At 40.4% G+C, this 14,948-nt stretch overlaps 1 protein-coding gene across 4 annotated transcripts in view; it reads left to right on the top strand.

Annotated features, from left to right (window-relative positions):
- The window catches only part of SYTL2 (synaptotagmin like 2), a gene marked incomplete at its 5' end in the record, with an annotated part of 63,759 nt that extends 49,213 nt beyond the window's left edge, over positions 1-14,546 (top strand). For all 4 annotated transcript variants that reach the window (XM_081099019.1, XM_081099016.1, XM_081099018.1 and 1 more), the window contains 6 exons: positions 641-743; positions 2,813-2,983; positions 5,297-5,375; positions 9,607-9,706; positions 12,016-12,221; positions 13,470-14,546. In XM_081099019.1, the coding sequence (XP_080955145.1) occupies positions 641-743; positions 2,813-2,983; positions 5,297-5,375; positions 9,607-9,706; positions 12,016-12,221; positions 13,470-13,615 (805 nt within the window). In that variant the 3' untranslated portion in view covers positions 13,616-14,546. The remainder of the gene's footprint in view (positions 1-640; positions 744-2,812; positions 2,984-5,296; positions 5,376-9,606; positions 9,707-12,015; positions 12,222-13,469) is intronic.
- Positions 14,547-14,948: the final 402 nt, after the last annotated feature.

Here is a 14,948-nt window from a genome sequence, read left to right as displayed (position 1 = left end):
ATATGGCTTGCATAGGTGCATGCAAAGATTAATTTTATTTCAAAAAACAGTCACAAAATTTTTTAAAATAATTCTACAATGCCCTAGGCAGTTTGGCTCAGTGGATAGAGCATCAGCCTGTGGACCAAAAGGGTCCCGGGTTTGATTTGGGTCAAGGGCACATACCTTGGTTGCAGGCTCCTCCCCAGCTTGTGGCCTGGCGGGGTTCGTACAGGAGCCAACCAGTCAATGTGTTTCTTTCACATTGATGTTTTTCTGTCTTTCCCTCTCTCTTCCACTCTCCCTAAAAATCAATGGAAAAATATCCTTGGGTGAAGATTAACAAAATAATAATAATTCTGCAAGCACCAAAGCCTTTCTGAATTGAAAGGAAGCCAGTGGAATTAAGCACTGTTAGAGGTCTGTAGTACTCCCCTCCCACCTCTGGCAGAAGGCCAAAGGAAAGGAACTCATGACCAGTTCCCCTGAAATAACTTTAAACTTTTAAGCATAAAGGTGTTGATGGAACATTTATTGCGTATTGCTTTTCTCATTATGAAAGAATTCTTTCTGTCAATTTCCAATGCATTTTTAAAAGCAGAGGTGGAAACATCACTTTTCATTTTCTCTGACCTTCTTGTCTGTTCATTTCTCTTTTTAGATATGTGAAGACTTACCTGTTACCAGACAAGGGCAAAATGGGCAAGAAGAAAACACTTGTCGTGAAGAAAACTTTGAATCCTGTGTACAATGAGATACTGCGGGTATCTATAACTCTAGATTGGGAAAACCCTAAATGGTGGCCTATGTGTGTATCTAGCCATATCTTCTTGAATACTGTACCTCTACAGATTAAGTCAGTTGCCCAGAGAGGAGAAGGAGAGGATCAACATTTTCCTAGAAACTGCTTTGTATGAGATGATATGCATGAATGTACGAATTATCTCATTCACTCCCTAGGCGGGTACTATTATCTGTATCTCATAAGATGCGGCAAATGAAGCTTAGAGAAATGAAGTAACTTGCTCAAGGATCTGCAACTGATGAAGTTGAGCATTGCAACCAAAATGATCTAAAAAGCATAATTCTGATCGTGGTATTTCTCTGCTTGAAAGCTTTTAGGATTCCCGTAGGGTCAACTCCATCCTGACCACGCTCACCAGTCCCTTCACAACCTGAGCTCCCGCCTCTTCTTGTCACAGTCGTAGCCTTTGTGCAGGATACCCTATTCCGTTCTCTTCTGTGGAAGAGCTACGTTTTCTCACACTGCTGGGATTCTGTGTTTGCTTAGGCTGGAATGTTCTTCACCACATTCTATCCCTGACTACCTCCTGCAGCCTTAAATGCCTCTTCCTAAGAGCAGCTCTCCTTACCCTGCAGGCCCCCCTGCTGCCTGCTGACTTGTGTTCGTGTTTTGCCTTAGGCTATCTTAACTCTCAGCACTTTACTGGTTTGTCTGCTTTCCCAGTAAATTGTACGCTCCCCGAGGGCAGGGACCAACTCTGTGTTGTTTATAAACTGTGTGCCCTTGGGTAAATGACTTAGCCTGCCTGCACTTCACACCTGCAAAAGGGAGGAGGTAATATAGTACCGACCGACCTACCTACCTCAGTAGTGGTGAATGTTCAGAGAGTTTATATACAGGAAGAGATGAGTATACATTAAGCACTTAATAAATGTTGACTCCTAGTACAGTGTCTGAAAAAGTACTCAAATGTTTATTGGAAGGATAGATGGATGGGCGTATGAATGGAAAGTATACCTGGCTCAAATACCATATTCTCTCCCTCCCCTTCTCCCCCACCGACCCCCTGCAAACTGCATCATGCTACCTTAACCATGAGTAATAGAACATGTAAAACTACAAATAGAAGTACCCTCCTTCTGAAAATTCTGCCCAACTATTTGGTTATCTTCTGAGAAAAGTAGAGTTAAATTAATTCTCAGTCATCCATGGGTGAGTTTTCTGTAGCAAGTTTTTAATTACAGTTTGACTATGCTATACCTCAGTCCCCTAGCTATTTCTAGGTCAGCTACTTCAGCCCTATACTCAGGAAAAGCCAGATAATTTAAATAGTGAACTCAGAGAATAACAAGTGTGCTACAACCAAAATGGGCATTCAAGCAGTACATCATAAAGCCAAATAGAGATTATTTTTAGATTAAAAGTACTATTATCCCTTCCATGATTACATATAATCAAGGATTGACTGTCATTTTAGATGAAAAAGTTTTAGGATGCCAAATATTTTTCACTTGACCATATGAAGCAGGAAAAAACAAGTCGATCTTTTCTTGAGAAATTCCTTATCTTTGTAGGATATCAAGTGGAAGAGGCTGTGTGGATATAGAGATAGGTGGGTTATGGGAACTCTCTACTTTTCACTTAGTTTTGCTGAGAATCTAAAACTGCTCTAAAAAATAAAGTCTATTTTAAAAATGCACCTTGTCCTTAAGTAGAAAACAGACCATCGATTAAACTTCATTTTTAGAATGAGTTTGATTTATGTTATACCTAGTTAGAAATAAAAGCATCCAGTAAAAAATTGAATAATTGGCTTTTGTTTCTAAGGAGCTATTACCAGCTGTGATATTTGAGCCATGGTTTGCTTTTTCCAAAGGGGCAAAGAAAATCAACTTTTGTGAAAGATGGATTTTAGCTCTTTGAAACAAGACACTTAGAATAGGATGACTTTGCAATATTCTTAAGACTTGGAACCTAACAGATGAGAAAATCCAATCTGCACAGATGACTTTTCTCTTCATCTCTATGTCATAACTTTGGCATAAAGTAATATCATTCACCCCTTTAATTTCCTTCTTTGAACTGCAGTACAAAATCGAAAAGCAAATCTTAAAGACACAGAAGCTGAACCTGTCTGTATGGCATCGGGATACATTTAAACGCAATAGTTTTCTTGGGGAAGTGGAACTAGATTTGGAAACTTGGGACTGGGACAACAAACAGAATAAACAATTGAAGTGGTACCCTCTGAAGCGGAAGGTAAGTTCAGCGTTTTTGGATTGGTTGGTTGGTTGGTTGGTTGATTGGTTGGTTGGTTTTGAGGCCTGGTGTGTAGGAGAAAGGCCCTATAAAGTTGAATTTTCATTCAGGATACTTATCCACTGTTTGGGATCACTTTCTCTTTCCACTCTGTCTCATATGTCTCTTATTCTCTTTTCTATATTTTCTTCCCCTGGTTCCCATGTTTGCTTCAAGTTGGCTATTTCTTGCTAACCTATCTTATAGTTCCATAATTTTCTTATCTACTATGTCTAATCTGTGATACCCGTCTACAAGTTCTCAATTATATATTTCAGACTTCTGTTTTCATTTGATTCTTTTTTATAAGTGCCTCTTCTCTGCTAAAATGTTCCATCTTATCTTTGTAAATACGTTAATCAGAGTTATGTGACGTGTGTACCTGAAAACTCCAATGTCTTAAACATTTGTGAGTCTCTTATTGAAATTTTTATTTTATTTTGGTCTCTTGGTCCTTTGTCCTTGTATGCCTATTCATTGGTTATTGCGTGCTGGACATTGCATGAAAAGAATTCTAGGGATAACTTGGGAAGGTTTGCTTTTGCTTCTGACACACAGTGTAGGGACAGACCACCTTAATCTAATCTGGGAATGAACTGACTCGAAGGTGGGGTTTCGGTTTTCCTATAGTCTGATCTGGTTTTTGTTTGCCCATATTCTTAGGCTGTGGCCCTTCGGGAGTTCCAACTGCAGGCCTAGGAAGTAGATCTCAAATTTTAGTATCCAACTCACCTGAAGAACTTATTAAAACACAGATTTCTGGTCTCTATTCTCAAGGTTTCTGATTCAGTAAGACCTGTGCCCAGGAATATGCATTTCCAACAAATTTCCAGGTGCTGCTGCTGCTGCTGGCCTGGGAATCACACTTTGGGAACCATTGGTCTTACTAGAGGCCATTCCTCCTTAGCAGGCCATGGATTTCAATTTTTGTCTCCCCAGCCCTTTAGACTACTGAAAGCCCTTCTTAGCTTCTTACTCTCTTTCTGCTAGGCTTTTTATTCTCTCAGTTTGGCACTTCTTAAAAATCAGCTAATGCCTCAAAGTGGAAAGTAGAGAAAATATCAGTCTCCAATATCTGATCCATTTGAGTCCTACCTTAATAATTCTTTAGTACCTTCAAGTAGATTTTATAATTGACTTTTTTTATTGTTTTCAGTATGAGGGTTGATGTGATCTCAACTAGTCCGTCATAGCTGGAATTGATACATATAAACAATTCATAGAAATCATTAGTTAGTATCTACATAAGAAAAGTTTCTTTTAAGAAATGCTTCCTTCCTAAATATTACATCAAAATCACATGAAGCACTTATTTCTGGTCTAAGACTTGCTGGATGTGAATTCCTCAGAAGATGTCAAAAGCATTCATTTTTAACTAACGTATCTTAAGTTTCTGATATATAGACATGTTTTAGAAATAAGACTCCAAAGGACCATATTTTGAAAGTAAAACCATTTCTCATAGACTTGAAAATAATAGATATATATTTTAAAATTATTGTCCATTCTTTGTTATTCTTACAGACATCTACTCATTTCGTTTAAAATAGTCAGGTTAATGCATCTTTGAACATGTAATATTTGGCTTTCTTCCAGCACCCACCTTCCCACACTCTTCTTATTCCTTCAGAGAAAGAGAATACAATTAAGTTGTTTTATGTGCTGGATGAAGGATTAACAAAATCTATGTGTTTTCATAAAAACCAAGGCATCCCACAGCACCTCACACATCTCCAAGAAAGCCATTCTAATTTCTCCACTATCTCTGAGACTAATGGCCTTGAAATGTGTTCTGGGTACCCTTACAAAGTTTTCCAAGATGCACAGTAGAACTCTCCCAGATATAAAAACAATAGTCTAGTGCTAGCTGGTTTGGCTCAGTGCATAGAGCATCGGCCTGGGGACTGAAGGGTCCCAGGTTCGATTCCAGTCAAGGGCACATGCCCAGGTTGCGGGCTTGATCCCCATTAGGGAGCGTGCAGGAGGCAGCCGATCAATGATTCTCTCTCATCATTGATGCTTCTATCTCTCTATCTCTATTTCTATCTCTTTCTCTCTTCCCCTTCCTCTCTGAAATCAATAAAAATATATTTTTAAAAATAAATAAAATAAATAAAAACAATAGTCTAGCTCTGATGGGGAGGGAAATTTTAATCCAGGGCTCTCAGGAGTGAAACGTTGTTCCAGAACTGGGGAAGATAAGGCCCTGTAACAGAGTACCAACAGAGTACATAGTTTGTGTCATACATCTGCTGACATTCCTTCTTTTTTCAGACAGCACCAGTTGCCCTTGAAGCAGAAAACAGAGGTAAAATGAAATTAGCTCTCCAGTACGTCCCAGAGCCAATTCCTGGTATGTAATGATTTTCTGTCCAGATTTATGCCCTTTCCTCAACCCCCACGCTCTCAGGGTTTCTTTGGGTTCTATGCTATTTTCAAAGGTGAAGCCCTAAATAGATTTATTAACTTAGTAACCCTATAGACCAAACAAGTCAACTCACAGTTGTAAACTAGGAAATTCTCATTTTTTATTGTGATAAAAACACATAAAATGTACCCTCTTAATCATTTTTTTAGTGTGACAATTGTAGTGTTAAGTAGATTCACGTTGTTGTGAAGCAAATCTCCAGAATGTTTTCATCTTGTATATATCTGAAACTCTATACTCATTGTCAACTGTTGGTCTTTGCGCCACTTCAGCGCCACAGGAATCCCCAACTGGGGATGCAGCAAAGAAGGAAACTTTATTCACTACAAAACAGAGTCAATTGTGATACAATATGACAGCACAGCAGTAGAAAAAGTCTGGGGCCTCCTGTGTTTGAGCTAAGCCAAGGAGACATAGTCTTCATACTTTGGTGAAAAGAGAAAGTGTGCTCCCCAAGCCAGAGGGAAGCTGGCTTGTATGGACAGAAGTCCCCATCCCTGTTCCCTGATTGGTCTGTCCTCATGCTAATGAGGACTCCAAATCCTCATGGTTTGATTGGTCCAAAAGGCTCTGTCTTGATTGGTCAGAATAGAGCCACTCTGATTGGCTGGAATTGCACAGCTGTGTTTGGATGGGGGAAACCCTCTACCTATTGGTTGAAATAGGATCCCAGGAAATCTTTTAAAGGGCTGGCTCAGATGGCAGGCAGGCAATTAAGTGCAGAGGCAGGTGGTTTAGCGCAGAGGCTTCTCCATGAGGCGCAGTTTGCGTGAGAAGTCCTTTGGCTAGGCTCTGTTTTTTATTTGAGCCCAAATTGCCACCAAGAGCCCTTTTTAGTAGTTGTCTATTTTTTCTTCTCAGGGTTCACCCTATTGAACTACAAAACCCCTTAGCCCCTTTCCTCCTGATCCTGGTAGCCACCATTCTACTTTCTGTTTCTCTCTCTCTCTCTCTCTCTCTCTCTCTCTCTCTCTCTCTCTCTCTCTTTTTTAAGTCTAGTTTTCCAGTCTTTATTTTAACTTGCTCCTCACTCTCCCAAAAGTTTGTATCTGCACAATGTGTATGACCTTCTCTGTATTCAGAATTTGGACCTATTGACAGTGTTGTGATAAGAATGGAACCTGAATGGTTTTTTTTCACAGGTGGGAATTGGAAAAATGCATATGAACCTTAAGAAATTAGAGCTCATTGGTCTTCCATTCTCAAGGTCTCCTCAGGAGAGAAAGCTTTTTCCTGAATTACTCACTGTGATCTTTCCTGAAGATTACTAATACTTGTTAGAGCCTCAAGTCTGCAGCCCCTTTAAGAAGCAAGAGATAGGCAGGAAATGAATGCCAGCCCCCCTTTCATTTCTCAAGCAAGTTCCCCTAGTTATTCTCCTTAGGAATCTGTATGAATGTGTGGCTGACATAGGGATTGCACAGGCAAAGTCTTTCAGTAACCAGGCAATGAAACTAGTGGGATAAAGGACATAATGGATGGTGAGGGCAGTGACTGAGCTAGAGAAAGGCATTCTAATTCAGTTAAATAAAAAGAAAAAAGAATTGGAGGGAAAGCAAACATATCTTTAGGTCAAATGGCCGCCAAACCACTATCTTGTTACTTCTGGATCTTTCTAAAAGATTCTTTCTTATATAATTTGTATCCTATCATTTATGGTCAACATGCATAGAAACTGTACCAATCTCATTTCCCATTCTCTCCACCACCGTTTCTTGGTGGTGGGAGCTGGGGGACTGTGTGTTGTATGGGCTCCACCTTCCCTGTGTTTTTACTCATGTAGTCTCTCTTCTCTGTGTTGGCTAACCTTCTCCTCAACCTATCCAAGTCTTAGATGAAGTCCTATCTCCCCATGTAGCCTTTCCTGACTATATTCCCCCTCACTGATCACATTATCTCCTAGAACATTACAGTAATAATTTGGCATTTCATTCCTTAGTACATTTTTATAGTTTTAATTGAGTTAGTCTTTCTTGTAGTTCTTATATATTCAATGCCATTCATATAATAGAGCTGACCACATAATAGATGCCTGGTTGGTTGACTGATTGGGTTAAGTCATCCGGAAAAATATGATAGTATTCCTCTGACCAGGTGCACCCAACCTAGACAACTTCAGACTAAACCAACTTCTCAGTAATCCCCTACCCATAATATTCACTTTTATGTGTGTTTATATAATAGTCTTATAAAATGTTTAACTTTTTTTAAAAATACATATTTTTATTGATTTCAGAGAGGAAGGGAGAGGGAGAGATAGCAACATTAATGATGAGAGAGAATCATTGATCGGCTGCCTCCTGCACACGCCTTACTGGGGATTGAGCCCACAACCCAGGCATGTGCCCTTGACCAGAATCAAACCTGAGACCCTTCAGTCCGCAGGCCGACACTCTATCCACTGAGCCAAACCAGCTAGGGCAAATGTTTAACTTTTTACACTCTACTTTTAACAAAAAGAATGACTCTCTCTTAGCTAGCACCTGTTTGGGTTGCTTTGCAGTAATACATTTAATATGTCGGCACCAACTGACATTGGTATCAGTGTTTGAAAGGTATGTGCATTTCACTGAGATATTTTGAATATCAGTATAAATGGATGACTCACATGCCTGATATCTATAACTGATCCTGTGGAGCCAGCAAAACCCGACAAGAATGATGTAATACTCTGTACTTGGAATAAATATAAATTATTTTCATAGAGCTGTCTGAGCTCAGCACAGCCAGACTATAAAAGCTATAATTAAGAATGTATATCCCTGGCCGGTTTGACTCAGTAGATAGAGCGTCGGCCTGTGGACTGAAGGGTCCCAGGTTTGATTCCGGTCAAGGGCACATGCCCAAGTTGCAGGCTCGATCCCCTGTAGGGGGTGTGCAGAAGGCAGCCGATCAGTGATTATCTCTCATCATTGATGTTTCTATCTCTCTTTTCCTCTCCTTTCCTCTCTAAAATCAATAAAAATATTTTTTTAAAAAAGAATGTATAGATTTAACCTATTAGGATCATATCATCAAATACCAGCTAGTATTATTATTATTATTATTATTATTATTATTATTATTATTATTTACTTATGTATTGTTGACAGTATTACAGAGGTCCCCCATTTTCCTCTTCCTTGACCCCTTTACCCAGCCCTACGCCACTCCAGGCCTTCCCCACACTATTGTCTGTGTCCGTGGGTTATGCATCTATGTTCTTAGGTTAATCTCTTCCTGTCCCCTCCACCTCCTTCCCCTCTGAGATCTGTCATTCTGTTCCATGCATCTGTGTGTCTGGACCTATTTTGTCTGTTAGTTTATTTTGTTCATTAGATTCCACATATAAGTGAGATCATGTGATATTGGTCTTTCTCTGGATTATTTGATTTAGCATAATCATCCATGCGGTCGCAGAGGGTCAGAGTTCCTTCTTTTTTAGCTGAATAGTATTCCATTGTGTAAATGTACCTTGGCTTTTTTTAGCCACTCATCTACTGATGGGCACTTGGGCTGTTTTCAGATCTTAGCTATTGTGAATAATGCTGCTATGATCATAGGAATGCATATTTTCTTTCTGATTTCCTAAGAATCCAGCAACATAAATCAGAAAGAATATATGCACCCCTATGTTCATAGCAGCATTATTTACAACTAGAGGCCTGGTGCACGAAATTTGTGCACGGGGGGGGGGGGGGAGGGTCCCTCAGCCTGGCCTGTACCCTCTTGCAATCTGGGACTGCTGGCTCCTAACCTCTCGCCTGCCTGTCTGATCGCCCCTAACTGCTCACCTGCCTGCATAATCACACCTAACTGTCTCTGCCTGCCAGCCTGATCACCCCCAACTGCTTTCCTGCCTGCCTTATCACCCCTAACTGCTTGCCTGCCTGCCTGATTGCCCCTAACCACTCACCTCCTTGCCTGGTCAGCCCTAACCATCTCTACCTTGGCCCCCGCCACCTCAGCCCCTGCTGCCATGGCTTCATCCAGAAGGACGTCCAGAATGACATCCGGAAGGTCATTCGGCTGTTCGGTCTAATTTGCATATTACGCTTTTATTATTATAGATAGCTAAGATGTGTGCAGTGCATTTTTAGATTGGCATCTTTAGATGCAGTATTGCCAAGAGAGGAATAGCACTAACATTTTATTTTCTCTCTTTTTTTTATTATAGGTAAAAAGCTTCCTACAACTGGAGAAGTACATATATGGGTGAAGGAATGCCTTGATCTACCAATGCTAAGGGGCAGCCATCTAAATTCTTTTGTAAAATGGTAATGGCATTGATAAGTCTGCCTTTGCAGTTCTACAGTAGCCTGGCCTTTGCTGGTTGATGTTAGTTCTCTATTTCTGTGATGCTGAAACTCATCATCCATAGTTTAAATGAAATAATTTGAGACAGTGACTCCATGAATTAGGGGAATCTGTGATATGACCCCCCCCCCCAAGACTTCATATACTTTTAAAATCATAAAGATAAGAGGACATATGTAAACATGAAACCGGAGACCACATACTCAGATATGTAATGTCTTCTAGGAGGCACATCTACTGGTGAGAACAATATTCAGTACGACAGACTTTTTGCGATTTCTAACAGTGGGATGTCACAGCCCTTGGCCCCTTAGAGAAGCCCCTATTCTATGATCCATTTTCAAAAGGCCTTTGGCATCAGGCTACAAATATCTGGAAAAGTATTTGCTAAGCAGAGCTGTACTAATAGCTCATAAGAATTTAAGATAATTTTGGTTCTTAAGTGGCAAACCTTTTTCTCTGTTACACATATAAATGCCTGGTATCTAAATAGTAGCTAAACAGATATTAATGTGTCATCCTAACTCCCTCTGACTAATTTTTTCTATATAGATTCTACCAGAAGTCCAGTTGTAACTATTTAATTTTATATGACATTATTTGTGATTTTCCCTCTAGATGTTCTTTTTTAAATTAAATTTTTTTGGGTAACATTAGTTAATAACATTATCTAAGTTTCAGGTGTACAGTTCTATAATACATCTTCTGTATAATGCACTGCGTGCTCCCCACCCAAAGTGTATTCTCCTTCTATCACCATATATTTGACCCCCTTTCTCCTCTTCATCCTCCCCCCGCCTGCTACCCGCCTTCCCTTCTGATAACAACCATACTATTGTCTGTGATTATGATTTTGTTTTGCTTGTTTGTATGTTGCTTTCTGTTTTATATCCCACATATGGATGAAATTGTATGGTTCTTGTTCTTTCCCACCTGACTTATTTTTTCTTAGTATTTTTATTGATTTCAGAGATGAAGGGGGGAGAGAGATATAGAAAGAAATATCAATAAGAAAGAATCATTGATTGGCTGCCTCCTGCATGCCCCACACTGGGGATCAAGCCTACAACCTGGGCATGTGCCCTGACTGGGAATCAAACCAAGACCTCTTGGTTCATAGATCAGTGCTCAACCACTGAGCCATGCCAGCCAGGCCCACCTGATTTATTTTACTTAGTATGATACACTCAAGGTCTATCCATGTTGTCGCAAATGGCAATATTTCATCTTTTTTATTTTTTTATAGCTGAGTTGTATTTCATTGTATAAATGTATCACATCTTCTTTACCTGATCATCCATCAAAGGACACAGGTTGTTTCCATGTCTTGGTTATTGTGAACAATGCTGCAATGAACATAGGGGTATGACACCATACACAAAAATTAACTCAAAATGGCTAAAGACCTGACTATGAGCCTAAAATAACAAAATACATCAAAGAAAACATTGGTACTAAATTCATGGACCTTGGTCTCAGAGGGGATTTTGTGAACTTGACCCCAAAGGCAAGGGAAGTAAAAGCAAAAATAAATGAATGGGACTACATCAAACCAAAAAGCTTCGGTACAGCAAAAGAAACCACCCACAAAACAGAAAGGCAACACATTCTTCGTAGATGTCAGCTGGTAACATTTTTCAACTCAGGTCAGTCTCCTACTTTGAGAATAGTCTCAGACCTTCTTGCCTTTACCGGGGGCATGATAGGTTAAAAGTTAATTCAGCTGTTACCACAAATTAAATGTAAATGATTGCAAATATATAATTTATTTCCAAAATCAAATCTAACAAATGGGGGAGGTTTCTCTTCTTTTCCAATTCTGTACAAGACTAATTCCTTAGGCTATCCCAGATAATCGGGAATAGACTGTGCTTCCAAATTTTAAAGGAATCCTCAAACAATTGCTACATAGTAAGCACTTACTAAATGCGGGAACTGAGCTCAGTTGTTTGCTTAATATGTAATTTTAATACTAACCTTATGAAGTAGGCGTTACCACTCCCGTCTTACAGATGAGGAAGCAAGTGCCTGAAAGGTTCACTAACTTTCCCTGCAATACACAGCCAACAAGTGGCAGAGTCAGGGTTCAAGGCAAGTCTGGTCCGCTCGAATGCTCAGTCTTTCCTGCATGATGGCTCCCACCATCAGTGCTGTTTCTCTACACTCTCCCCTTCCCTTCCTTCCACAAGTAGCTCCGTTGAAGTGCACGGAAAGCACAAGTGTCCACTATCTCATTAAAATGCTCTTACAATCATGTTTCCTTTGGTAGCATCATCCTGCCAGATACAAGTCGGAAAAGTCGCCAGAGGACAAGAGCTGTGGGGAAGACCACCAACCCTGTCTTCAACCACACCATGGTGTACGATGGGTTCAGGCCTGAAGATCTGACGGAAGCCTGCGTAGAGCTTACCGTCTGGGACCATTACAAATTAACCAACCAGTTTTTGGGAGGTCTTCGGATCGGCTTTGGAACCGGTAATATTTGTTACTTTTTTAAATCTCCTGTGAGCCAAATGCTTCTGGAGATGCTAGCAGTGGTTCTCAACCTTCCTAATGCTGCGACCCTTTAATACAGTTCCTCATGTTGTGGTGACCCCCAATTTCATTGTTACAAATTGAACATAATTAAAGCATAGTGATTAATCACAAAAACAACATGTAATTATATATGTGTTTCCCGATGGTCTTAGGCGAGCCCTGTGAAAGGGTCGCAACCCACAGGTTGAGAACTGCTGCTAGAGATTTGTTGCTTTGCTCCTTCCTAATGCAAACAGATATTTCCATTAAGTGTAATCTAGTGAGTGAGTGAAGGCGTGCCAGCTGCGTGCTGCGGGCTCTGGATATGAAGATTAACAGGGGGCAGTGTCTCACCACACAGAGCTTACCTTATTGGGGGGGCGGGGGGGGGGGGACAGAAGAGCTCTCGTCTCTACTCTTTCCTGAAAAACATGGCCCTTCCTGGCTAAAAGTGTGCTTTGAATAATAATAGTAATTAACATTTTTGGAGCACTGGTCACCGTACTGAGTGCTTTATTTGCATTATTTCACTTCATCCTAACAGCAATTTGATGAGTAGTTACTAATGTTATCTCCAGAACAGCCGGCTTTCCAAGAAATTAAGTAACAGAGTGAGTAAGTGGCAGAGCCGAGATTCAAATTGAGTCTGCTCATCGCTACAGCTGTAGTCACGCTTCCTCAGAGCGTATCTGCTGTCACTTCTAACCCACGGTGGGAATCCTTCCTACCACCCCCCATGCCTGTGACAGATTGTCATCTAGCTTTCAGATGACTGAGAAGAGAAACCATTACTCTGGGAATAGAGCACTCATCTCAGATGGTTCAGCAGTTCTTTCTTATAGTGAGTCCCAGGTCTGCCCTCCGGGTGACGTTAAAACTCTTCCTAGCTGAATTCCATTGGTGCTTATAATTAAAGAACGACTGCCCGGCTGGTGTGGCTCAGTGGTTGAGCATCAACCCATGAAGAGGAGGTCTTGGTTCAATTCCCCCGCAGGGCATATGGCCGGGTTGCGGGCCCGATTCCCAGTGAGGGGTGGGCAGGAGGAAGCCAGTCAATGATTTCCTCTCATCGTTAATGTTTCTGTCTCTGTCTACCTCACCCTTCCTCTGTGAAATTAATAGAAAATATTTTTTTAAAAAAGAATAACAAGTTCCCTCCCACTCCCCGATGCACTATTCCTTTTTTAATGCAAAGCTTCTTTTCAGGTAAAAGTTATGATACTGAGGTGGACTGGATGGACTCCACTTCAGAGGAAGTTGCTCTCTGGGAAAAGATGGTAAATTCCCCCAACACTTGGATTGAAGCAACCCTGCCTCTCAGAAGGCTGTTGATCGCCAGGATTTCCAAATGACCCCAAAGTCCATTGGCACCTCCACTGAAAACTACTAACCAGGTGGAATCTGATCTTGAAAATCTGACCATGTGGACAGAGATCAGCACCTCCTATCTGTCGGCACTCATTTTAAAGTCAACCTGCATGTGCCTCTTTGGTTATAGGCCCACGGTATTTAAAAAATAACAAAATGTATAACGTATGTGTGACTCCAGTGTTAACGAAGATATTGGAGAAAGCTAGGAAAATCCACCTGTTGCTTCAAAGAAAAAGCTGCCCTCCCCCAAAAAAATTATTAAATGTGGCGTGTTAACAGGAAAATTTTTCTAGTTTTCCATCATGTGCTTCACACCAGTCTTGTGCTACGGTTAGCAAAGCCTGCCTCTTGACCAATGAAATTCCTTACAGCAACTGCAAATACGTTGGTTGTGGAAAACAGTGACAGAGGTATTCCTATGGCGGGAGGGGGGGGGGAGGCAGAATATCGGTGATGATAAAGAATTTGACCATAAGAAAACTATTTACTCTGTAATCTCTATAAAATACGGAATTCCATATTAGGGCGAGACCGAGTTTACTGCATGTACTTTCTGTCTTGAGAAACTGCTTTCCCTTTTCCCAGTGTTAAAACAGTCTCGGATGTGCTTTGGTGCCACCCACTGGCCATAAGTGGAGTTCAGTTTTTGGCTTAATTTTCTCCTAAGCTAGGTCTCAAGCCTGTATTTTGTAATAGGATATATATAAAACAAAAGCCTTGCATATGTAAGATTCTGTTTTTCTTATAACTCTACTATATGAAAGCAGCATGAGAGTGGTCACAGACATGCTTTGCAACAAAGTTTTAATTAGAATGTAAATTGTTTAATTATACTGTATTTCCTATATATGTATAATTTTCATAAAGTATTTTGTAAAAATCCTTAGAATAAATTATTATGACTTAAATGTATTGTCAAATTAATCTGCCTTCTTATTTTAAATGAAATACTTTATGTTAGGGATCCTAAAATCTAAATTCCCTAGCAAGGCTAAAGAAATTCCGGTAGGTAGGCTAATATTTCTCCAGTATTTATTGCACATTGGACATGATTTCCTCTAAGTGGGCAGTTTTGGCTATTTTATTAGAGGCTTTACTTTTTATTTTATCTTTAAAAATATATATTTTATTGATTTTTTTACAGAAGGGAGAGGGGAGGGATAGAGAGTCAGAAACATCGATGAGAGAGAAACATCAATCAGCTGCCTCCTGCACACTCCCCACTGGGGATGTGCCCGTAACCAAGGTACACGCCCTTGACCAGAATTGAACCTGGGACCCTACAGTCCGCAGGCCGACGCTCTATCCACTGAG

Source organism: Myotis nattereri (assembly GCF_964212035.1).
Source record: "Myotis nattereri genome assembly, chromosome: 9".
Classification (NCBI taxonomy): domain Eukaryota; kingdom Metazoa; phylum Chordata; class Mammalia; order Chiroptera; family Vespertilionidae; genus Myotis; species Myotis nattereri.
Note: the sequence above shows the minus strand (reverse complement) of the source record. Positions and strands in the feature narration are given on the sequence as shown.